This window comes from Marmota monax, unplaced genomic scaffold (assembly GCF_021218885.2).
Source record: "Marmota monax isolate L192 unplaced genomic scaffold, Marmota_monax_Labrador192_F-V1.1 WCK01_AAM20220418_F8-fsc00176, whole genome shotgun sequence".
In the NCBI taxonomy this organism is placed as follows: domain Eukaryota; kingdom Metazoa; phylum Chordata; class Mammalia; order Rodentia; family Sciuridae; genus Marmota; species Marmota monax.
The window spans coordinates 1,306,468-1,326,575 of NW_026694774.1; the positions used below are offsets into that span (position 1 = coordinate 1,306,468).

The 20,108-nt window shown below is 34.3% G+C and overlaps 1 protein-coding gene across 1 annotated transcript in view; it reads left to right on the forward strand.

Annotated features, from left to right (window-relative positions):
• The window catches only part of LOC124079701 (uncharacterized), a 75,643-nt gene that overhangs the window by 12,322 nt on the left and 43,213 nt on the right, over positions 1–20,108 (forward strand). The window contains exons 3-4 of the mRNA XM_058572931.1: positions 6,074–6,265; positions 9,710–9,851. Coding sequence (XP_058428914.1) covers positions 6,074–6,265; positions 9,710–9,851 — 334 coding nt within the window. The remainder of the gene's footprint in view (positions 1–6,073; positions 6,266–9,709; positions 9,852–20,108) is intronic.

Consider the following 20,108-nt stretch of genomic DNA (forward strand, 5'->3'; position numbering starts at 1 on the left):
TGTTCACTCCCTTGAGCCTGAGGTGGACTTGGTCTTGAGAATTCCTAAGATACACTGAAGACATCTTTCTTATTGTCTCTGGGCAAAGTCTTTAAAATTTCTTTAGTGGCAGTAATGTCTTTAATAACTGCAACTTCCTTAGCCCCACCTTTCAAGTCCAATTATTCAAATCTTTCTGCTCCTGAATATCACAATAAACTTGGCTAAAAGCCACTAGCAATATCTATGCCATGCCTAAACACTATGCTGCTTAGAAATTTCTTCTGCCATATTAAAAGTCTATCACTTTCAAAGTCAGCTAAGGCTGATTTAAGTACTAAGAAAGTCTCAGGAAAAGGGCAAAACATAGACAATTTTTTTTTTGCCCAGAACATAACATGAATGGCCTCTTTCAATTACCAATAGGGTACTCCTTCTTTAATGTCAACACTTTTATTGATGTTCTAATCTGCCCAGCTCTAATCTCTGAGCCTACCCCATAAAAGTCCTGACCCCCATGCCTGTTTTGCCCATCTCATCTATAGAGAGATGTACTTTTATTTGTCAGAGGTGACAAATATGTGTATCTCTGCCTGGTCTCCATCTTTCATTCCTCAATTGCCTGTCTCCCAGTTCCTTGCTTTACTTTCACATATAGAGCACAATGTTTTGTATCTCTGGTTGTATACTAAGTTTATTCACACCATTAGTGTTTTCATACATGTACTTATTAGGGTAATGATGTCCATCTCATTCCACCATTTTTCTTCCCCCATGCTCCCTCCCTTCCCTTCCCACCCCTTTGTCCTATCTAGAGTTCATCTAATCCTCCCATGCTCCCCCTCCCAACCCCATTATGAATCAACCTCCTTACATCAGAGAAAACATTTGGCATTTGTTTTTTTTTGTTGTTGTTGTTGTTGTTGGATTGACTAACTTCACTTAGCATTTTATTTTCCAACTCCTTCCACTCACTTGCAAATACCATGATTTTATTATCTTTTATTGCCGAGTAATATTCCATTGTGTATTTGTGCCACACTTTCTTTATCCATTCATCAACTGAAAGGCATATAGATTGGTTCCACAGTTTAGCTATTGTGAATTGTGCTGCTGTAAACACTGATGTGGCTGTGTACCTATAGTATGCTGCTTTTAAGTCCTTTGGGTATAGACCTAGGAGTGGGATAGCTGGGTCAAAAGGTGGTGCCATTCCTGGTTTTCCAAGGAATATCCATATTTAGTCAGCTTTTTAACCACTGTGACCAGAAAGACTTGACAAGTTGAGAAGGAAAAGTTTATTTGGGGGATCATGGTTTCAGAAATCTCAGTCCATGGAGAGCAAGTCGCATTCCTTGGAGTCTGAGATGAGGAAGAATATCATCGTGGAAGAGTGTGGTGGCAGTATTTCTCATTATCAAATTCATTTCCTGTCTGAGAAATGCTATACCCTTCTATGTTACAGTCTCATTTTCTGGGCAGTCACACACAAGGTAGTGGTTTAGAAATGTTTGCAATATCTAGCAATTCTGTAGCATAGTATTATTCTGGACAGTTATAGTTTCTTGAATGGGAGATCCCCCCACCCCACAACTGCATATGCTGTGCTTTTGCTTTGTGTTCCATTAATGGTCAAGAAAAAAGCAAAGCTCACAGGCAGGAGGAGGAGTACCTGTCCTCTTTTACTTCAAAGTCAGATTCTTCCTCAACCTCCTTCTCCCAGGGATTGGAATTCTTTGCATCTCCTTCTGATCTTGAGATAACATCTCTCACCTGTTTACAATTCCAGTTCTTCCTCCTGTTGCACAAGAGACAAGCTGGAGTTTCAATTTTGTTTTTCCTTTTTCTCGGCCAGGTTATAGACTAAGAGGAAGAGAGATGCATTTCTCTTTCACGTTGTAACTCGTCTATTTATATTTTATTCACTACCAGCTGGCCAAACCATATATTAAATATATTTAGTAATAAAATATATTTATTTTATTACATGTATGAGAACACGAATGGTGTGAATATACTTTGTACACAACCAGAGATATGAAAAATTGAGCTCTATATAGATGGCCAAATGACTGCCCAAAATAATGACCATCCCACTGCAATGGAAAGAAAGTACCCTTTCTTTTCAGGTTAGGATAAATGACATTGAACAAACAGATGCTCTGAACCCAGTTGAGGTATCCCTGTACTCACGCAGAAGGCTGCAGATATTTAATATGAGATACTCCCCATCCAAAGGAATTATGTGACCAACTTGGAACTTCTCATACAGATGCTTCCATACCCTTTCCCATTTCATACTCTTCTTCACTGGCTTGCCAATTCTTCCAAAATAACCCAGTTCTTATATGTGAATACTGGATACAAGGTGACATGAGACTGAGGAAAGAGAGGAAAACAAAAATCAGATTGCATAAAGTGAAATGCATTGGGGGACTTAATGACAGAACCATGGACCTGGTCTGCAGCAAGACCAAGTGGATCCACTCAATTTGGATCAGAAGGAGGGGCATAGGTTAGACAAAAATGAACTTATTTTAATTGGATGTACATGGTTCATCTTAAGCTAATATACATACTCAGACACATTCCAGGAGTCAGAGTTCAGTTGTAAAATTTACCATACCACTCTAACAGTTTTGCCTAATTATAGTTTACTAGGAAACTATGTAGGAAAAAATAAGATTAATCTGGAGCAATCATGGTGGTTATGACTCAAGTTGGCTGCAATCTTGTCAAGCTAGACCCATACATAGTGACAAGATAATTTTTATTACTAAATATATTTAATATATGGTTTGGATCAGTTGTTTTAACATTATCAATCAGTTAGACATTAATAAATCAGGATTAAATATATCAAACTATATGACATAATCATTTTAAAATCTTAAAATATTTTAATAACATTTCTTAAATTTACCAAAGACACATATACCACCACCACTATCCATGATATGACACACAGATCTCACACACACACATACACACACGTACATACACGAACACACAGATGTTCCAAATAAAAAAGTAAAAAAAGCCAAATTGAAAATATATTTGAAGATAGACAACTTAATAACATTGGCAAAACTGAGAACACATGTCCAATATGTACTTTTGGTTCTGACAGTTAATATATCCTCCAACCAATGTTCACACATACCGATGTGCAAAAATAAAAAGGCCAACTACTTATGAGTTGTTGGTCAAAGGATACAGCATTACACTTACATAGGAGGAATAAGTTCAAGAGATCTATTGTACAGCATGGTGAGTATAGTTAATGAAAAATACCAAGAAAGTGGGAGATCAATTGTACAGCATGGCGAATATAGTTAATGCAAAATACCAAGAAAGTGAATATTAAGTGCTTTCACCAAAAAAAAAAACCTTTCTGATGACATTCATATCATAATTAGCTAGATATAACCATTCCACAATGTATATTTGTATACTTGAAAACATCATGTTACACATGATAAATACAATTTTTTCTGTCATTTAAAAATAAATATATTTCACAGTTATTCTGGCACAATCAATGTAAATATTTACATTTACAATGTAAATATTTACATGTAATTAAATATAATCAAATTTTAAAAATAAATGTATTCAATATAAAATTTCATTTCATACTGGTGATAGAAAACAATTATATATATAATTATATATTTTATATATTTTAATATATGTATAATATTTATGAAATATATATATATATATATATATATATATATATAGTATGTGTATATATATATACATCCATCCCAGGATTATTGATGTGTGAATTGAATAGGATAAAATATATAAACTTCCCAGAATAGGAATTGGCTCCAAATGTAAGTTCATTTCTTCTCACTGCTTTCAGTTCTTATCTTACTTAACCCACCAGCAGCACTTAACATTGGTCATTGTGTTCTCTTCCTTGAATTTTCACTTGGCTTCCAGAACATTCCCTTTTATGTTTTATTTTTTCCTTCTACTTCACTGTCTACTTATGATTTATTTTGTACTTAATGCTACAATATCCCAGTCCCTGGTATTCTTCATCTGCACTCTCTCCTTTGGTTATCTATCCAGTCTTATGACTTTAAATATCATCTATGTGGGAAAATTCCTACTTCCAGACTCAGAGACGTAGCTGCCTACTCACCATCTTCATTTGTATATCTAAAACCCATCTCAAAATAAGCAAGTACAAAAAACATCTGAATTCCCACAACTGCCATAAACTATTTTCAGTCTTTCTCACCAAAAACTTTGAAATCATCCTTCATTCTTCCTTTTCATGCCTGGCCACTTACTGTTCCTCAGTAAATCCTATTGGTTATCTTTAAAAAGATAACAGAAATCAACCACTTCTCATCTCCATCTTCACTGCTTTCATCCTGGCCAAAGCTGTCATCATCTCTTGCCTAGATTACTGAATATTTTTGTGATCTTTCTCCTTGTTTCTCCATGGAAAAAGATCTTTTACCCTACAGTCTACTTTCAATTCAAAATCCCAATGAAATTTCTCCCAGAAATATAAAAAAAATCTGAAATTCATATGGAAACACAATAGCCAAAGTAATCTTGAGCAAAAGAGAACAAAGCTGGAGATATCATACTACCTGACTTCAAAAATATACTACAAACCTATACCAATCAAAACGGCATAGTCAGATAGGCCCCAACTTCTTTAACAAGACTTCTAAAGTGCAAGAAATAAAATCAATAATTAATAAATGGGACGGATTCAAACTAAAAAGCTTCTTCTCAGCAAAAGAAACAATCATTGGGGTGAAGAGAGAGCTTACAGTATGAGAGCAAATTTTTACCACACGCACATCAGATAGAGTGCTAATCTCCAGGATATATAAAGAACTGGAAAAACATAATACCAAAAAAAAAACCAAATCAATAAATGGGCTAAGGAACTGAACAGACACTTATCAGAAGAAGATATATAAGCAGTCATCAAATATATGAAAAATTTGCTCAATGACTTTAGTAATTAGAGAAATACAAATCAAAACTACTCTAAGATTTCATCTCACCCCAGTCACAATGGCAATTATCAAGAATACAAGCCATGGGCTGGGACTGAGGCTCAGGACTGGGGCTGTGGCTCAGCGGTAGCGCACTTGCCTGGCATGTGTGAGGCACTGGGTTCAATTCTCTGCACCACATATGAATAAATAAAATAAAGGTCTATCAACAACTAAAATATATTAAAAAAAATACAAGCCATAATAAGTATTGGAGGGGATGTGGGGGAAAAGATACACTCATACAAATTATAGAAATTTTTATGTGAATATACACCATGCCAGTTTTTAGTCTGTGTACCAGAGAAAAAAATTGGCTTTATTTGCAGAGTTCCATGGCTGTGTGTGTGTGTGTGTGTGTGTGTATATATATATATATATATATATTTCTGTGAAATAAAGGAGCAAAATCTGGAGTCATGACAAAAATGGGGGCAGTCATATTCTCACCTTCTCATGTTTCTTCTTGCATTTGCTATAGAGTGGCAAGTAGTATGTAAACCTGCATTCATCTCTGTATGAATGGATGGGGGGTGACACTCAGCCTGCAATTATAGAACTGGTAGCTTAAGCTGCTTTGAACACTTTTCATAGCACCAATAATAGATATAGAACATCCACAGTTAACAAAGGTATAAGGTATAAGCAGTGGGTAAATGTGGATATTTTTTTAAGTAGCCTTGAGAAAACCATTCTGGTTGAGAGTCTCTCTCTCTCTCTCTCTCTCTCTCTCTCTCTCTCTCTCTCTCTCTCCCCCCCCCTCTCTCTCTCACACACACACACACACACACACACACCTCTTTTTCAGATGTAACTAAGTGCCACATCTTCATTAGCTAATGGTTGGAAAATCCTGACAGCTTTCAACATGCTGACTCAATGTGTTTAAAACTGTACTTTTAGAATGCTTGCTCAAGTGGAAAATGGGACAACAAATCTCTTGAGGGCCTTAAAGAGAAACCTCATGGTTGAATAACAATGAAATGTTGGATTCACTCAGAGGAGTCAAAATGTGTTTTTCCCCCTAATTTGTAAGCTTTTTCTATTTCTATTATCTTTAGATGTCCAAACTTCAGAGGCCGGTGGGGAAACTATTGGTTCATGGGAGCTAAATGTGACCAGCTCTGGAATACCCTGGATCTGATTTTAGTAGCAACATTGCCTGGAATAGGATTGGCTTTAATAGTTGGTGTGACAATCCAGACAATCCACTACTGTAAAAAGAAATCAAAGAAGAATTTAGATAATAACCGGTAAGAAATTTCCAAATACCACTGAAAATAATGGGAAATCTCTTGTGAGATCAGCAAACGAATCAAGAAATAATACCATTGATCAAGTATTCAAATGGTATGTTCTCTCATATTCATCAACATTTAACTAAATTCTAGCAAATTCAGATTAACACTGCCAAACTAGACATATTTTGTTCATGATATAGATATAGAGCAAAAACTGGGAAATCCTTTCCTGCAATAAAAACCTAAAAAACAAGTGTAATTCACAAAATAATTGTCTTATCTCAATGCTTTCTTTCCACCTAGGCAGTATGTGCGTACATATAGAATCGGGGTGAGGGGAGGGAGGCTGCTGTGCCAGTACTTCCTATTTAGTCCCAAATCCCAGCAGCAATGACAGAAATGGAAAGAGGAAACCAATAGATTTCTCTGTAATCTTATTCTATCTTGGGTAAGTCTCTTCACCTCACTGGGCTTTAATTTCTCCATCTATAAAGTAGGGATGGTTATAATCATGACTATTCACTTCACATAGAGGGTGAGAATAATACTGAGAGCAGCAGTCATTTGTTGAGGGTTTATTATGTGTTTCAGTCTGGATTGCAAATGTTTTACATTTAACAATCGATGTATTCCTCTCAACAATACGACTAAGTACTGATAAAATTATTGAGATCCAAAGAGATCTAAAATTTGGCCAAGGTCACAGGGATAAATCTGAATACTAGAACTAGGTCCATGGTATGCTATGAAATCTAATTAGATAAAACAGTGTTTCGAAAGCTGCAATGCCCTGCTGCATTCCCTTTATTTCTTTTTTTAGAAGTAAACTGTACTCTTTTTACTTTTCACGGCCTTAAAATGATAAAGATATGATGTGTAAGTACCAATAGAGTAAAATCTCCTAAATTTTATGTCAGTTAATTCAAATTGGCATCAAGTTTAAAGTAGTGACAAGATAATGTTACCTTCTATGTATTAAAAGAACAGGTTGAAATATTTATTTAAAATTTAAAGTGTCTGTTACTATTAGCCTCAAATGCCTAAGAATAGGCTTGCAATTTATAATAAAGTCATTAGTTTGAACAGCCTTAGATATTTGTCTCTAAGGGAAGAGAGAAAAACTCTCCATTTTGTCATTTCAAAATCATAATTCTTTCATACCATTATTCCATGTTCTTTAAAGCACTATATATATATATATATATATAATATTAGTGCTAATAAATTAAATTTTATATGTTTACATCAATTTGAAGAATTTCATGTCACCATTTGACATAGATTGATAACCCCCCGAGATAGTAAAGAATCATCTTAATTAGAAAACATACTTGTAAACACTCTAAAACTAGTTTTTGTAGTTTTCCTATGCCAAAGTTTTCTTTTCCTTTTTTAAATTGCTTTTATTTTTAAAATGCATGTCAGTGGAATGCATCACAATTCTTATTACACATATAGAACACGATTTTTCATATCTCTTTTTATATATAAATATGTTCACACCAATTCATGTCTTCATACGTGTACTTTGGATAATGATGTCCATCACATTCCACCATCATTGCTAACCCCCTGCCCTGTCTCTTCTCCTCCCACCCCTCTGCCCTATGTAGAGTTTGTCTATTCCTCCCATACTCCCTCTCCCTATCCCACTGTGAATCAGCCTCCTTATATCAAAGGAAACATTCAGCATTTGTTTTTGTTTTTTTGGAGTTGGCTAACTTCACTTAGCATTATCTCCTCTAACTCTGTCCATTTACCTGCAAATGCCATGATTTTATTCGCTTTTATTGCTGAGTAATATTCCATTGTGTATATATGCCACATTTTTAATCCATTCATCTACTGAAGGGCATTTAGGTTGGTTCCTCATTTTAGCGATTGTGAATTGTGGTGCTATAAACATTGATGTGGCTGTGTCCCTGTAGTATGCTGTTTTTAAGTCCTTTGGATATAGATCGAGGAGAAGGATAGCTGGGTCAAATGGTGGTTCCATTCCAAGTTTTCTAAGTAATCTCCATACTGCTTTCCATATTGGCTGCACCAATTTGCAGTCCCACCAGCAGTGTATGAGTATACCTTTTTCCCCAAATCCTCACCAGAACTTATTGTTGTTTGACTTTATAATAGCTGCCATTCTTTTCTACAACAGTTTTTTTTTTATTCCAATTCTCTCACTTCTACTGACTTGCTGTGACTGAGTGGATCCCTTAGGTAGTTTCCTCCTTAATAGAAAGTGGAGTAGACAAAAGGGAATGAAGGGAAGGGAGGGGAGATGGGAAAAGGAAAGAGCAGAAAAAATCTGATAACTTTCCTATGTACATATATGAATATAACACAGTTAATCTTAACAACATGTACATTCACAAGAAATTTAAAAAAATAACTGGGTAAATAGCATAAATATTAGTAGAGGGAAAGGAGCAGGGGTTGGGGGAGGGAAAGGAAAGGAGAAATACTGGGGATTGAATTAGAATAAGATATATTCCTTGCTTGTATAAGTATACCAAAATTTATTCTACTGTCATGTACAATGACAAGAACCAATAAAAAGAAAAAAAAAAAAAAGGCCTGAGGTTGTGGCTCAGAGGTAGAGTGCTCGCCTAGCATGTGCAAGGCCCTGGGTTCGATCGTCAGCACCACATAAAAATAAATAAACAAAATAAAGGGATTGTTTCCAACTACAACCAAAAAATAAATATTAAAAAATAAGCAAAATGGGAAGCTTGATTATAAATCAAGATAATAGAAGTGTTCCCAAAAATTTGGGCTGATTTATAAGCTTATTGAATAAAAATTGAGCTGCCTTATTTTATTCCAATTAAATATGTTTTAATTTGAGCTCCTTTGTATTTTCTCCACCATTCTATGAATTGTTACTTGACAAAGTGAATCCAAACATACTCTGGGATATTGCTTAGTATAATGGATAAAGTAAAATTCATCAAACTACTAAGAGTGGGGCTCATGAATCACTATGTGTTTTATGGGAATTTTCTTAAAATATCTCAGCCTCAGGTTTCTCATCTTCAAAATATAATTAACTCCTAGACTTTTTGTAAGTATTCAAAGAAGATAATGTAACTCTTTTGAAATAGTCTCAAATTAGCTTTCAATTGCATGAAAATAAGATGGATGGATCCAGGGTTGAATAGATGAACAGATACATTTAAAACAAGTATCGTAAAAATGGTGGAATATATATGAGCATTCACTGTAAAATTCTTTCAACTTTGATATATGCTTAAAAGTATTTTATAATAAAATTTTGGATAAAGTCAGTTCATGTTAAGTTTCCCACAAATTTTAACTACCGTTTTTGCTTTCTCATGGTTACAGTCTTAAAACTCAAACAAACATCCTGTATTGTCAAAAAAGTTCATTAAACAAGTGATTTACAGACAATTAAGCAACTGCTCTATCTTTATTGTGTGTTTTATCCTTTTAATATTTCAGAGAACAGAAGAGTTTGTCTGGACTTCGACCTCAGCATAATTCTGCATATGTTTTCGAAACTAATTTGAGGCCTCCTCAACCTGATCAAGACCAGGTAAACACTGAAACCCATTTAACAAATGAACTAAATTTACAGAAGACATTAGAGAGAAAAACCTTGGATAAATAAAAAGAAACTTGTAGATTAAAGCAGTAGTCAGAGAGAATAACATGGAGTATTATCCGAAGATCAAATTACGCAAATATGGAATGGTTGATGTCAGGATATACACAAGAGTAGAGGCCAAGCCTGGGGCAATTACACTGTGAATGATCATTATCTCTCCCACCCATTGTTTGTTTCCAAGTAAAATCAAGTTAAAAGAGATATCAAAGGCAGCCTTGGTGAAAGTTAAACACATATCAAAGAGAAAGTCCTTAAAGAGGACCAGATAGATGAAGAAGAGGAAAAAGAATTTGAATCCTTTGAATAGAGTAGCTCAGACCCTCCAAAGGAAAATTCTTGTGGGGAATCTCTGCAATTCACTATACTTTAGAATCATCTCTGAATAGGGTGTAAAGGGTCTGGGTGTTATAGTACACCACAAGTACCAGAAGCAGAAGCAACAGTAATTTACATCAAACAAATCACAAACAAGGTAACACAAAACCATGTGTTATAGTTTATTAAGTTCTAGAATATGACCAATTATGATCTCTATATTTTAAGGAAGTAAGACCTCCATTGAGATTAAAGAATTCAAACCTAAGCATAATCCTACATGTTCTGTATATGGTACCATCTTAATAACGTCAAGGCAAGGTAAACATTGAAATATGTAAAGGTTAAAATAAAGTATTATTGAACCGATAGTGGTCAGATACTTTTTACCAGAAGTCAAAACAATAAATATTTTGACTTAAATTATAGTATGAAGGACCTGTAACACAGCATTTTTCAAGATGAAGATTAAAATATTCTGGGCAAATATCCTATGGTAAATATCATTCATTTCTCCAAAATTCAAATCAATAAGACTGTCAAATGGCTTTAGCTGCCTATTTTTTCCCTTGAAATGACCCAGTGTTTTGTGATATGAGTTAAAGAAGCTATCATATAGGAAGTACCTTAATATTTTCTTTTTTTATTTTTTTTAATTTTTATTGTTGGTTGTTCAAAACATTACATAGTTCTTGATATGTCATATTTCACACTTTGATTCAAGTGGGTTATGAACTCCCATTTTTATCCCATATACAGATTGCAGAATCACATCAGTTACACATCCATTGATTTACATATTGCCATACTAGTGTCTGTTGTATTCTGCTGCCTTTCCTATCCTCTACTATCACCCCTCCCCTCCCCTCTTCTCTCTCTACCCCCTCTACTGTCCTTCATTTCTCCCCCTTGTATTATTTTTCCCTTTCCCCTCACTTCCTCTTGTATGTACTTTTGTATAACCCTGAGGGTCTCCTTCCATTTCCATGCAATTTCCCTTCTCTCTCCCTTTCCCTCCCACCTCTCATCCCTGTTTAATGTTAATCTTCTTCTCCTGCTCTTCGTCCCTACTCTGTTCTTAGTTACTCTCCTTATATCAAAGAAGACATTTGGCATTTGTTTTTTAGGGATTGGCTAGTTTCACTTAGCATAATCTGCTCTAATGCCATCCATTTCCCTACAAATTCTATGATTTTGTCATTTTTTAATGCAGAGTAATACTCCATTGTGTATAAATGCCACATTTTTTTTTATCCATTCCTCTATAGAAGGGCATCTAGGTTGGTTCCACAGTCTTGCTATTGTGAACTGTGCTGCTATGAACATCGATGTAGCAGTGTCCCTGTAGCATGCTCTTTTTAGGTCTTTAGGGAATAGACCGAGAAGGGGAATAGCTGGGTCAAATGGTGGTTCCATTCCCAGCTTTCCAAGAAATCTCCATACTCCTTTCCAAATTGGCTGCACCAATTTGCAGTCCCACCAGCAATGTACAAGTGTACCCTTTTCCCCACATCCTCGCCAGCACTTGTTGTTGTTTGACTTCATAATGGCTGCCAATCTAACTGGAGTGAGATGGTATCTTAGGGTGGTTTTGATTTGCATTTCTCTGACTGCACCTTAATATTTTCAAGAATTCACTTATTCTTAGTTTCCATAGTTACTTCTGTCAACAATTTGTTTTTAAATCTCCAAGTTGACCTTCTCATCTTCTCTTCTCCCCTCTCATCATGTCCTTACTTAATGTTATATGCATTCTAATTGTGGATAAAATTTATTAGGAAAGCTATGTAAAATCTCCATCATTTGGAGTATGTTAACAAATGTTACTCTCCCTTTCGTCATTTCAGTCTTTCTGTGGCTAAATGTCTGCTGTAGTTCTTATTCCATCTGTCTGAGTACTTCTACTATCGAAAATTTCTCTTCAGATTTGTGACCATTTCCTTGATTGAGGAAGCCACATGTGAACCATCATGACTCTCCCAATCCACTGCATTCTTCTCTCGCAGATTATTTTCCAAAGTCTGGGGAATTAGAAAACAGACATGCACTATAAGTTAGCAACTTAATAGAGAACTATGAGACTTTTGAATTAAACTATTTAGAAAGGTGTCCAGATGCACTGTGTTCTAAACATAAATTTAAAATATTGACTTTGGTAAGTAATGACTTCTTAGAAGTCTTACATCAAGTTTCTACAGAATTAAATTATGTTTATCATATAAATTCATCAGTATTTTCTTTATTCAGCTTGCTCACATATATACACAGAACCAGGAACTAGTAAGGAGAGTGAATTCATTCTTGAGTAGTCAACATTAATCTTTCCTAATTGTCTTGACAATTAAATTTGAGTGGGTGGAGGTAAGACCACATATTTTCTACCTCTTCTTCTCCTCATTCCTATTCTCACTTTTACATTTACCACAAATTAGTTTTCAAAGTTGTTGCAGTCCTGATATGAGCATATAATTGCACACCCCAATATATTCTGTGAGTCTTTGACAAGAAGGTGTGTTGTGTAGTTTAGTCCTATGAGAAGAATTCACCACTGCCTATATTTGTCATTTTGGATTATTATCCTGATTATAAATACTTTCTACAAAGCATTTTACCTGCCTCTTAAACCAAATTTACATGGTCCAGCCATTTCTACCAGGTATAACATGTTTGAACTATTTTTACTCATGAAAATACAAAGCAACTATGTCAGAAGTGGGGGAATGTACATTTATCAGAGACTCAGGAAACAGGCATATTTTGAGGAGTATAGAAATAAATACTGCTATTGCTTGAAGAGAATAAAAAGGAAGATTAAACCATACAATAAGAGCAACAGATGTGGAAAAATTATCACCAAAAAGAAAAAAAATACCTTGGCTAACAATCAGATTTTCTATATTTGACAGTAATAATCACAAACTTAGGAAATTGTCAACTTCATTATATTTTCAAATTGAATAAATTGAAAGTAGGAGCAGATGATGATCTAAGTTTTAAATTATCCATTAACTATATAGGAAATCATTCTTCCTAGATAATAAATAAAAATAATATCGAATTAATTAAAGTATTCTTATATATAGTTAAGGCTATTAGCATGACAAATAATTTCTCATTATAAATATCATATTCAAATAGTTAAATCATGTATATATTTCTACAATATATAACACAATATAAATTATGATAATCTCTAAATCATAGCTGCTTTTTCAATATGCAATATCACTAGGTATTTACATTAATTCTAGCTTATAAGTAAATTTTAGTCACAGTTCGCAGTTTTATGAATTTAAAATAGATAGTCTTATTTCATGTCACTTATATAATTCATAAAATTAGTTTTTTCAAAAGATAATCCATTATGCAAAGTGTATGGAAATCAGCAAGGTGAAATAATACTCTTTATTTATTTATTTACTTTGGAATCTAGAATTGAACCCAGCGGGTTTAACTACGGAGCCACATCCCTAACTTTTTTTTTTTTTTTTTAATTTTAGAGACAGGGTCTTGCTGAGTAACTGAGTTGCTTTGGGCCTCACTAAATTGTTGAGGTTGGCTTTGAACTTGCAATACTCCTTCCTCAGCCTCCCTAGCTGCTGGGATTACAGGTGTGTGCCACTGTGCCTGGCTGACTTGATATATTTTACCGTGACTTTTTTTTGTAGTTATAGATGGACAGAATGCCTTTTTTGTTTATTTTTATATGGTGCAAAGGATAGAACCCAGTGCCTTATATACAATTGCTAGGCAAACACTCTGCTACTGAGCTACAGACCCAGCCCACCAAGACTGTTTTAATAGTCCGATATTTATTTCACTTTAAGAAAAATTTTGGCTAGATACATAAAAGGAACATTGGTAATTGGAAAGGGAAAATTATTCTGCAGTATTTTATCTTTGCCTTTTTCAGGTCAACAATGAAATATGGAAAACATTAGTTTAATCATTTTAAAAGAAATGATTGAAAGAAATATTATGCACTGATGAGTGAATCTGACACAACTTTTCTATGCACATATATGAACACACTACAGTGAACCTCAACATCATATATGGCCACAAGAAATTAATTTAAAAATAACTATGGGTAAACTGCAGAGAGATCAGTAGGAGGAAGGGAGCATGGCTAGGGGGAGGGCAAGGAGAGGTATTGGGGTCTGAATTAGAACAAGATATATTCTATGCTTTTATAATTATGTCAAAATGGATTCTACTGTCATGTATAACTAAAAAGAATCAATAAAATTTAAAAAAAGAAAATTGGGAATTTCCACACAAAAGTCTTACCTGAGTTTGTATAATAGTGTTAAATGCAAAACCTATAAAAGTGAAACATTCATAAAATGCAAATGTACTTTAATAATAGAGTTTTAATAAATAAATAACATTTAAGATTAAAGGAAAGATGTTACCTGTTATAGCTGTTATAGAGGTCTAAGCAGAAGATTATTTGCAATTTTGTTGTTTTTCATTCTCTTGTCAACATTACTTGGTATTATCACTGGGAACATCAAAGAAACTAAATAAATCCTGGAGCACATGAGTGAATACACAAAAAATAAAAAAAAGAATACTCCCCATTAGTCTTATTTTATTATGTGTAAAACTTACATATTATCATGTGTTTCACATGTTGATGATCTAATCACCAAAGAGGGAGCTATAGAATAAAGAAAATCTTTCATAACTGGTCATTTGAAATTAAAGAAATAATAAAATAATTAATAGATGCTTATGGTTATAATCCATAAAAGCAAGCCACTGATTACAAAAGGGCTAAAAATTAAAATCAGCATAAATCAAGGTAAGCCTATTCCCATTCCTGTGTTGTGATCACTAGAGAAAAGGCAGAATACTGTTTAAATATATATTAGCAATCTAGTTAGAACTAAACATTTTCTTATTATTTACCTTTTTAACCTCATAAGACTAAGTCCATGGAGAATAATAAAGTTTAGTGATGAATATATATATTTTATAATATCATCAACATATATTATTTTATGCCTGTAGTTTCTAATTTCAAGTATGCTATTAAAATACACTTAATGGATATATACTTGTAACATCATTGAAATGTTTTCATGTTTAGGAAATCTTTACCCTTTCAGTTATTTCATTCAAATTATGACAAGAAAGTCTAGGTTTTCTTATCTGTATATATAAGAGTTTTATGCCCTAAGCTTGAAAAAAGAAGAGAAAAAATGTCTTTAATATCAGGAATTTTTACCAGTATTAATGATTCCTGAATCAAAAGGATCATTAGGAAATATATCCCTCATTTTCTAGGCTCAAAATAAAATTTGTTAGACATGAATTAATAATAAGAGAAGTTTGAAAAACAGAAACAGTGCGTTATTAATGCCATACATGATATAACAATCTTTTTTCTATTTTAAATTTGTCTTCAAAACTCATCTAGTTATTTTCCCAATGCTATTTAAACACTTGAGTTTGGCAACCAGAGTTTATCTTCTGAGACGGTTCTTTGTAAAATTTCAACCAAAACACTGAGCAAAAGCAATCTGTTGATCTTCTGTTTCCTGGTATTTTATTGCATAACTTATTTTGCTCTGAGTTAGATAGGGGAAAGAAACTTATTTCACTTGGTGACACACAAATTTTGGGATGAATTAAAATTTGTTGTCCTAAACTGGTGCAGGGACTCAGACCTGTAATCCCAGCAGCTCAGGAGGCTGAGGGAGGAGGATCACAAGTTCAACACCAGCCTTATCAATTTAGCAAGACCTTGTCTCAAAATTTTAAAAAAATAATAAAATAAAAAAGCTGAGGATGTGGCTCAGTGGTGAATAACCCCTGGGCTTAATCCCTGGTTCCAAAATAAAAAATAAAAATAAGTTGATGTCCTAGTCACAATTTTGATAATTCTTTTTCCCCCATCACCAAAAAAATGTCTTCATTTCCTCACTGTATTCAACCACATTGCTAACTGCCTTCAGAATTCTCACCAGCATTATGTCATTGCTGGCAAATGTCTTCTCACCCCTGGGTCTTTACACACCTGGCCTATGTTCACAATCTCAGTCTCAATATTCAGGTAACAACTGTGCTGCAGAAGAACCCTGTATTACTTATAGTGCTCACCTTTCAGCTGTTAAGGCGAGGCTAGAGCCACTGACATTGCACATCTGAACTGCCTATTGTGTGCCTCTCTTCCCATGCCTCTAATATTCCCAGGACTTGAAAATTTCTCATTTAAAAGACATTATTCTAAGCTCCCTTGCTTTGAGTTTTGTGGTTAACATCAGGGTACAGTTTTACAGGTAAACTTAGTTTTATTTCATAGTTTGCATTTCATAGAGCAAATGGTGTTATAGAAATATGAGCTATTGAGTCAGAGGCCTGGAACTGACCAGCTGTTGAATAGTTACTTAAACTCTCTCTTTGAAAACTCAGTTTTCAACTGAGATTAAAATTAGCTTGCTTTGTAAAGTTGTGAAATGATTAAATGTGTTATTATATACAAGGAACTTGGAGCAATGCCTGGAGTATAATTAATAGTCTAGAAATTATTTATGTTATTACTTATAGTAAGCAAGTAAAATCTATTCTATGTCCCCTGTCTATCAGGAGAAAAGCAGTGTTCTATACTGCTCTTTGCATTCCAGAAGCCTATGAGTGCATATAGAATAATCTAAGTGCCCTGAAAAAAACAACTTTGTTCTGCCAATATGTGCTTTCTAACAATATGTTGTTGAAGAAACAAGGTTAATTGGTGGGCAAAGGGACAGTGGAGAGCAGTGGAATTGTTGCCTGATTTATCAAAATTTCAGCCTCTTGCTGAGCCACTATTAAAGAATGAACCTGAACTGTTGTCCTAATTCCTGAAGGGCCTGTGGTGGAATAGAATACACTGAGACTTCAGACTTCTCAGAGCTCAGATCTTTGTGCCCAGATAAAAGCTTAGCTTATATCCTACTCATATCTTCTTACTGCTTTGGCAAATTCCCTCATCCCTCTTGTATGAGTATGAACCCATCAAGCTAATTTTCTATACCTATCTTTATTAAAGCCCTCAGAAATGGTATAGAACAAAAACAAATTAAAAAAAAAACTTTCTGCGTGGTGAAAAGGTAGTTTACTGTGTGATATGTGGCCCATAGAATGTCCTTCTGAATGCTGGAAATAAACAATTACATTTCTGATCTTGACAGGATAGGGTTAGGCATCAGCTGGACTTCATCAAAGATGGTCACTATCAGATGGAAGGAAAGGGGATTGATGTTCCATATCCTCTCTCTGTGGAAAGAAGATGGCAGACATCTGACTCCAGATCCAAGGTATGGCAGGCCTAGGAACAAAAGGCAGCCTTATTAAGCAAGAACTAGTTTGGCAAGCCCCATAGATTATTTTATCAAAGCCTGTCTGAAAATAGTTGCTGATAGGTGATTTCCCCCGGGAGAATAGTTATTGAACTCCATGTAGGGAGGCATATGAACAGTCTAGTAATAGCCATTATCTCCTTGGTCTTCAGTCTCTTCTTATTGTAGATCTTTGACCCCATCATTACCCATCTATTTTTCCTCACATTTTTTATTGGTGCATTATATATAGTTGTACATATGATGTGATTTGTGCCATATTCATCCATGCACAAAATATAAGAATATAATTTGATCAATATCACTCCCCAAAACTTCCCAATCCCTCCCTACCTTCCACCTTTAATTATGTTTCTCTGCTGAACTCCCTTTGATTTTCATGGGATTTCCCCCCAACTTTCATTACCGTTTTCCTCTCTAGCATCTTCATATGAGAGAAAAAATACAACCCTTCCCATTCTGTGTTTGACATATTTCGCTTAACATGATATTTTCTAGTTCCATCCATTTTCCTGAAAAATGACATAATTTCATTTTTATTTATGACTGAATAAAACTCTTGTGTGTGTGTATATATATATATATATATATATATATATATATATATATATATAAAATCACATTTTCTTTATCCATCATCTGTTGATGGATTCTTCCATAGCTTGTTTATAGTTGAATTGTGCTGCTATAAACATGGGTATGATTCTATCAATCTAGCATGATAATTTTAATTCTTTAGGATAAATCCTGAGGAGTGGTATAGCTGGGTCATATGGTGGTTCCATACCTTATATTTTGGAGAACCTCTATACTGATTTCCATAATGGTTATACTAATTTATAATCCAACTGTCAGTGTAAAATATTCATTTTTCTCTATATCCTCTCCACCACTTATTATTTTTTGTAATCTTGATGACTGCCATTCTGATTGGTAGGAGACAAAATTGTAGTGTTTGGTTTGTATATCCTATTTGCTAATTATGTTGAACATTTTCTTATATATTTCTTGGACATTTGTAGTTCTTATTTTGAGAAATGTCTGTTTAATTCATTTACTCATTTATTAATTGAGTTATCTGATTTTTTGGTTTAAAATTATTTGATTTCTTTATATATACTAGATATTAATTCTGTCAGAAGGATAGTAAGTAAATATTTTCTCCCATTCTCTGGATTCTCTCTTCATATTTCTAATTCTTTAATATGCAGAAACATTTTAATCAATGCCATCCCATTTATTATCATTTGGCATGTTTTCCTGAGCTTTAGGGGTTCTATTGAGAAGTCATTGCCTGTGCCTATATGCTGGAGGGTTTACCGTATGTTTTCTTCTAGGAGTTGCATAGTTTGTTCTAATTCCTATGTCTTTCATCCAGTTTGAGTCTAGTTTCAATCTTCTACATATGGAGAACCAGTTTTCTTAGCACCATTTGTTTAAAAGGCTGTCTGTTCTCCAAAATATGTTTTTGGTACCTTTTTCAAGGATCAGATGGCTGTAGACCATCATTACCCATTTCTGGATCAAAAATAATAATGGCAGGAACAGCAACATCTGTAAAAGAGCCTTGAAACATATCTTAATTTGAGTATACAGTGATTTTTTTAATAACCTGAAAGAAAAACCTACTGTCTCTCAGTAATAATTGAATGATGTCAAATGAACTGATAGACTATTGGGTCTTTCATTTACCTAATGATATATTTATCTAATCATTATATCTGGCTTCTAGAAACTTTTAATCAGATGTGGTCTTAGACTGTCCACATTTGACCAAACCCTGAAAACTATATTTGAGTGGCTGGAAGTGGAATTCCACTACTATGCAATATTTAGTACCAGACAGAATATTTGTGGTCCTGAATTCAGTGCATGTAAGACCATGAAGCAGCCAAGCTACCCCATTACAAGGAAATCCAGGTACTGGTATATCATCTCCTTATTTCCTTTCCTAGGAAGTATTTTTCCACATTGGGTTAGAGATGTTGGTTGTCAATACTTAACTGAAATTTGAAGGAATTCCTTGGTGTGGCTTGGCACTATGTAGTGGTGCTTCCAAGCATGATAACCTAGAGCAGCCTGTGTCAAGAAAGTTGAGCTACCTTATTCAACTGGCTAGTTTTATTCATTGTTTTCATACTAGGAAACTAAAATCATTAAGTATCCTCTATGTTACATCAGTCAGATTTTGTAAAGGCAAAAAAGCCTGCCCTATCCTGAGAAATTCTGTGGCCTGAGAATTTTGCTGCAGATAAACATGTGCAGCATTTCGTGATTCTAATCTTCACAAGCAGGAGGATGTCTGTTCTGGCTTGTATACTATGAAATTTCTAGGATATTTCTGGAATGGGCTGCACTGCTAAAGTTTAGTTCATAGATAACAGATAATGAGAAGTTGGCCAACAGAAGAGTTTTGAGTCTCTGGCATACAGTTGAGAGAGAAGGAGATTATATAGGGAGAGAATATTCAGTGAGAAGAGAAGAGGAACTCCAACATTTACTACCTGTATGTTCTTAACCCCACCAAGTTTCAATTTTAGCATTGAAATAATGGTACTTCCCACCCATCTTT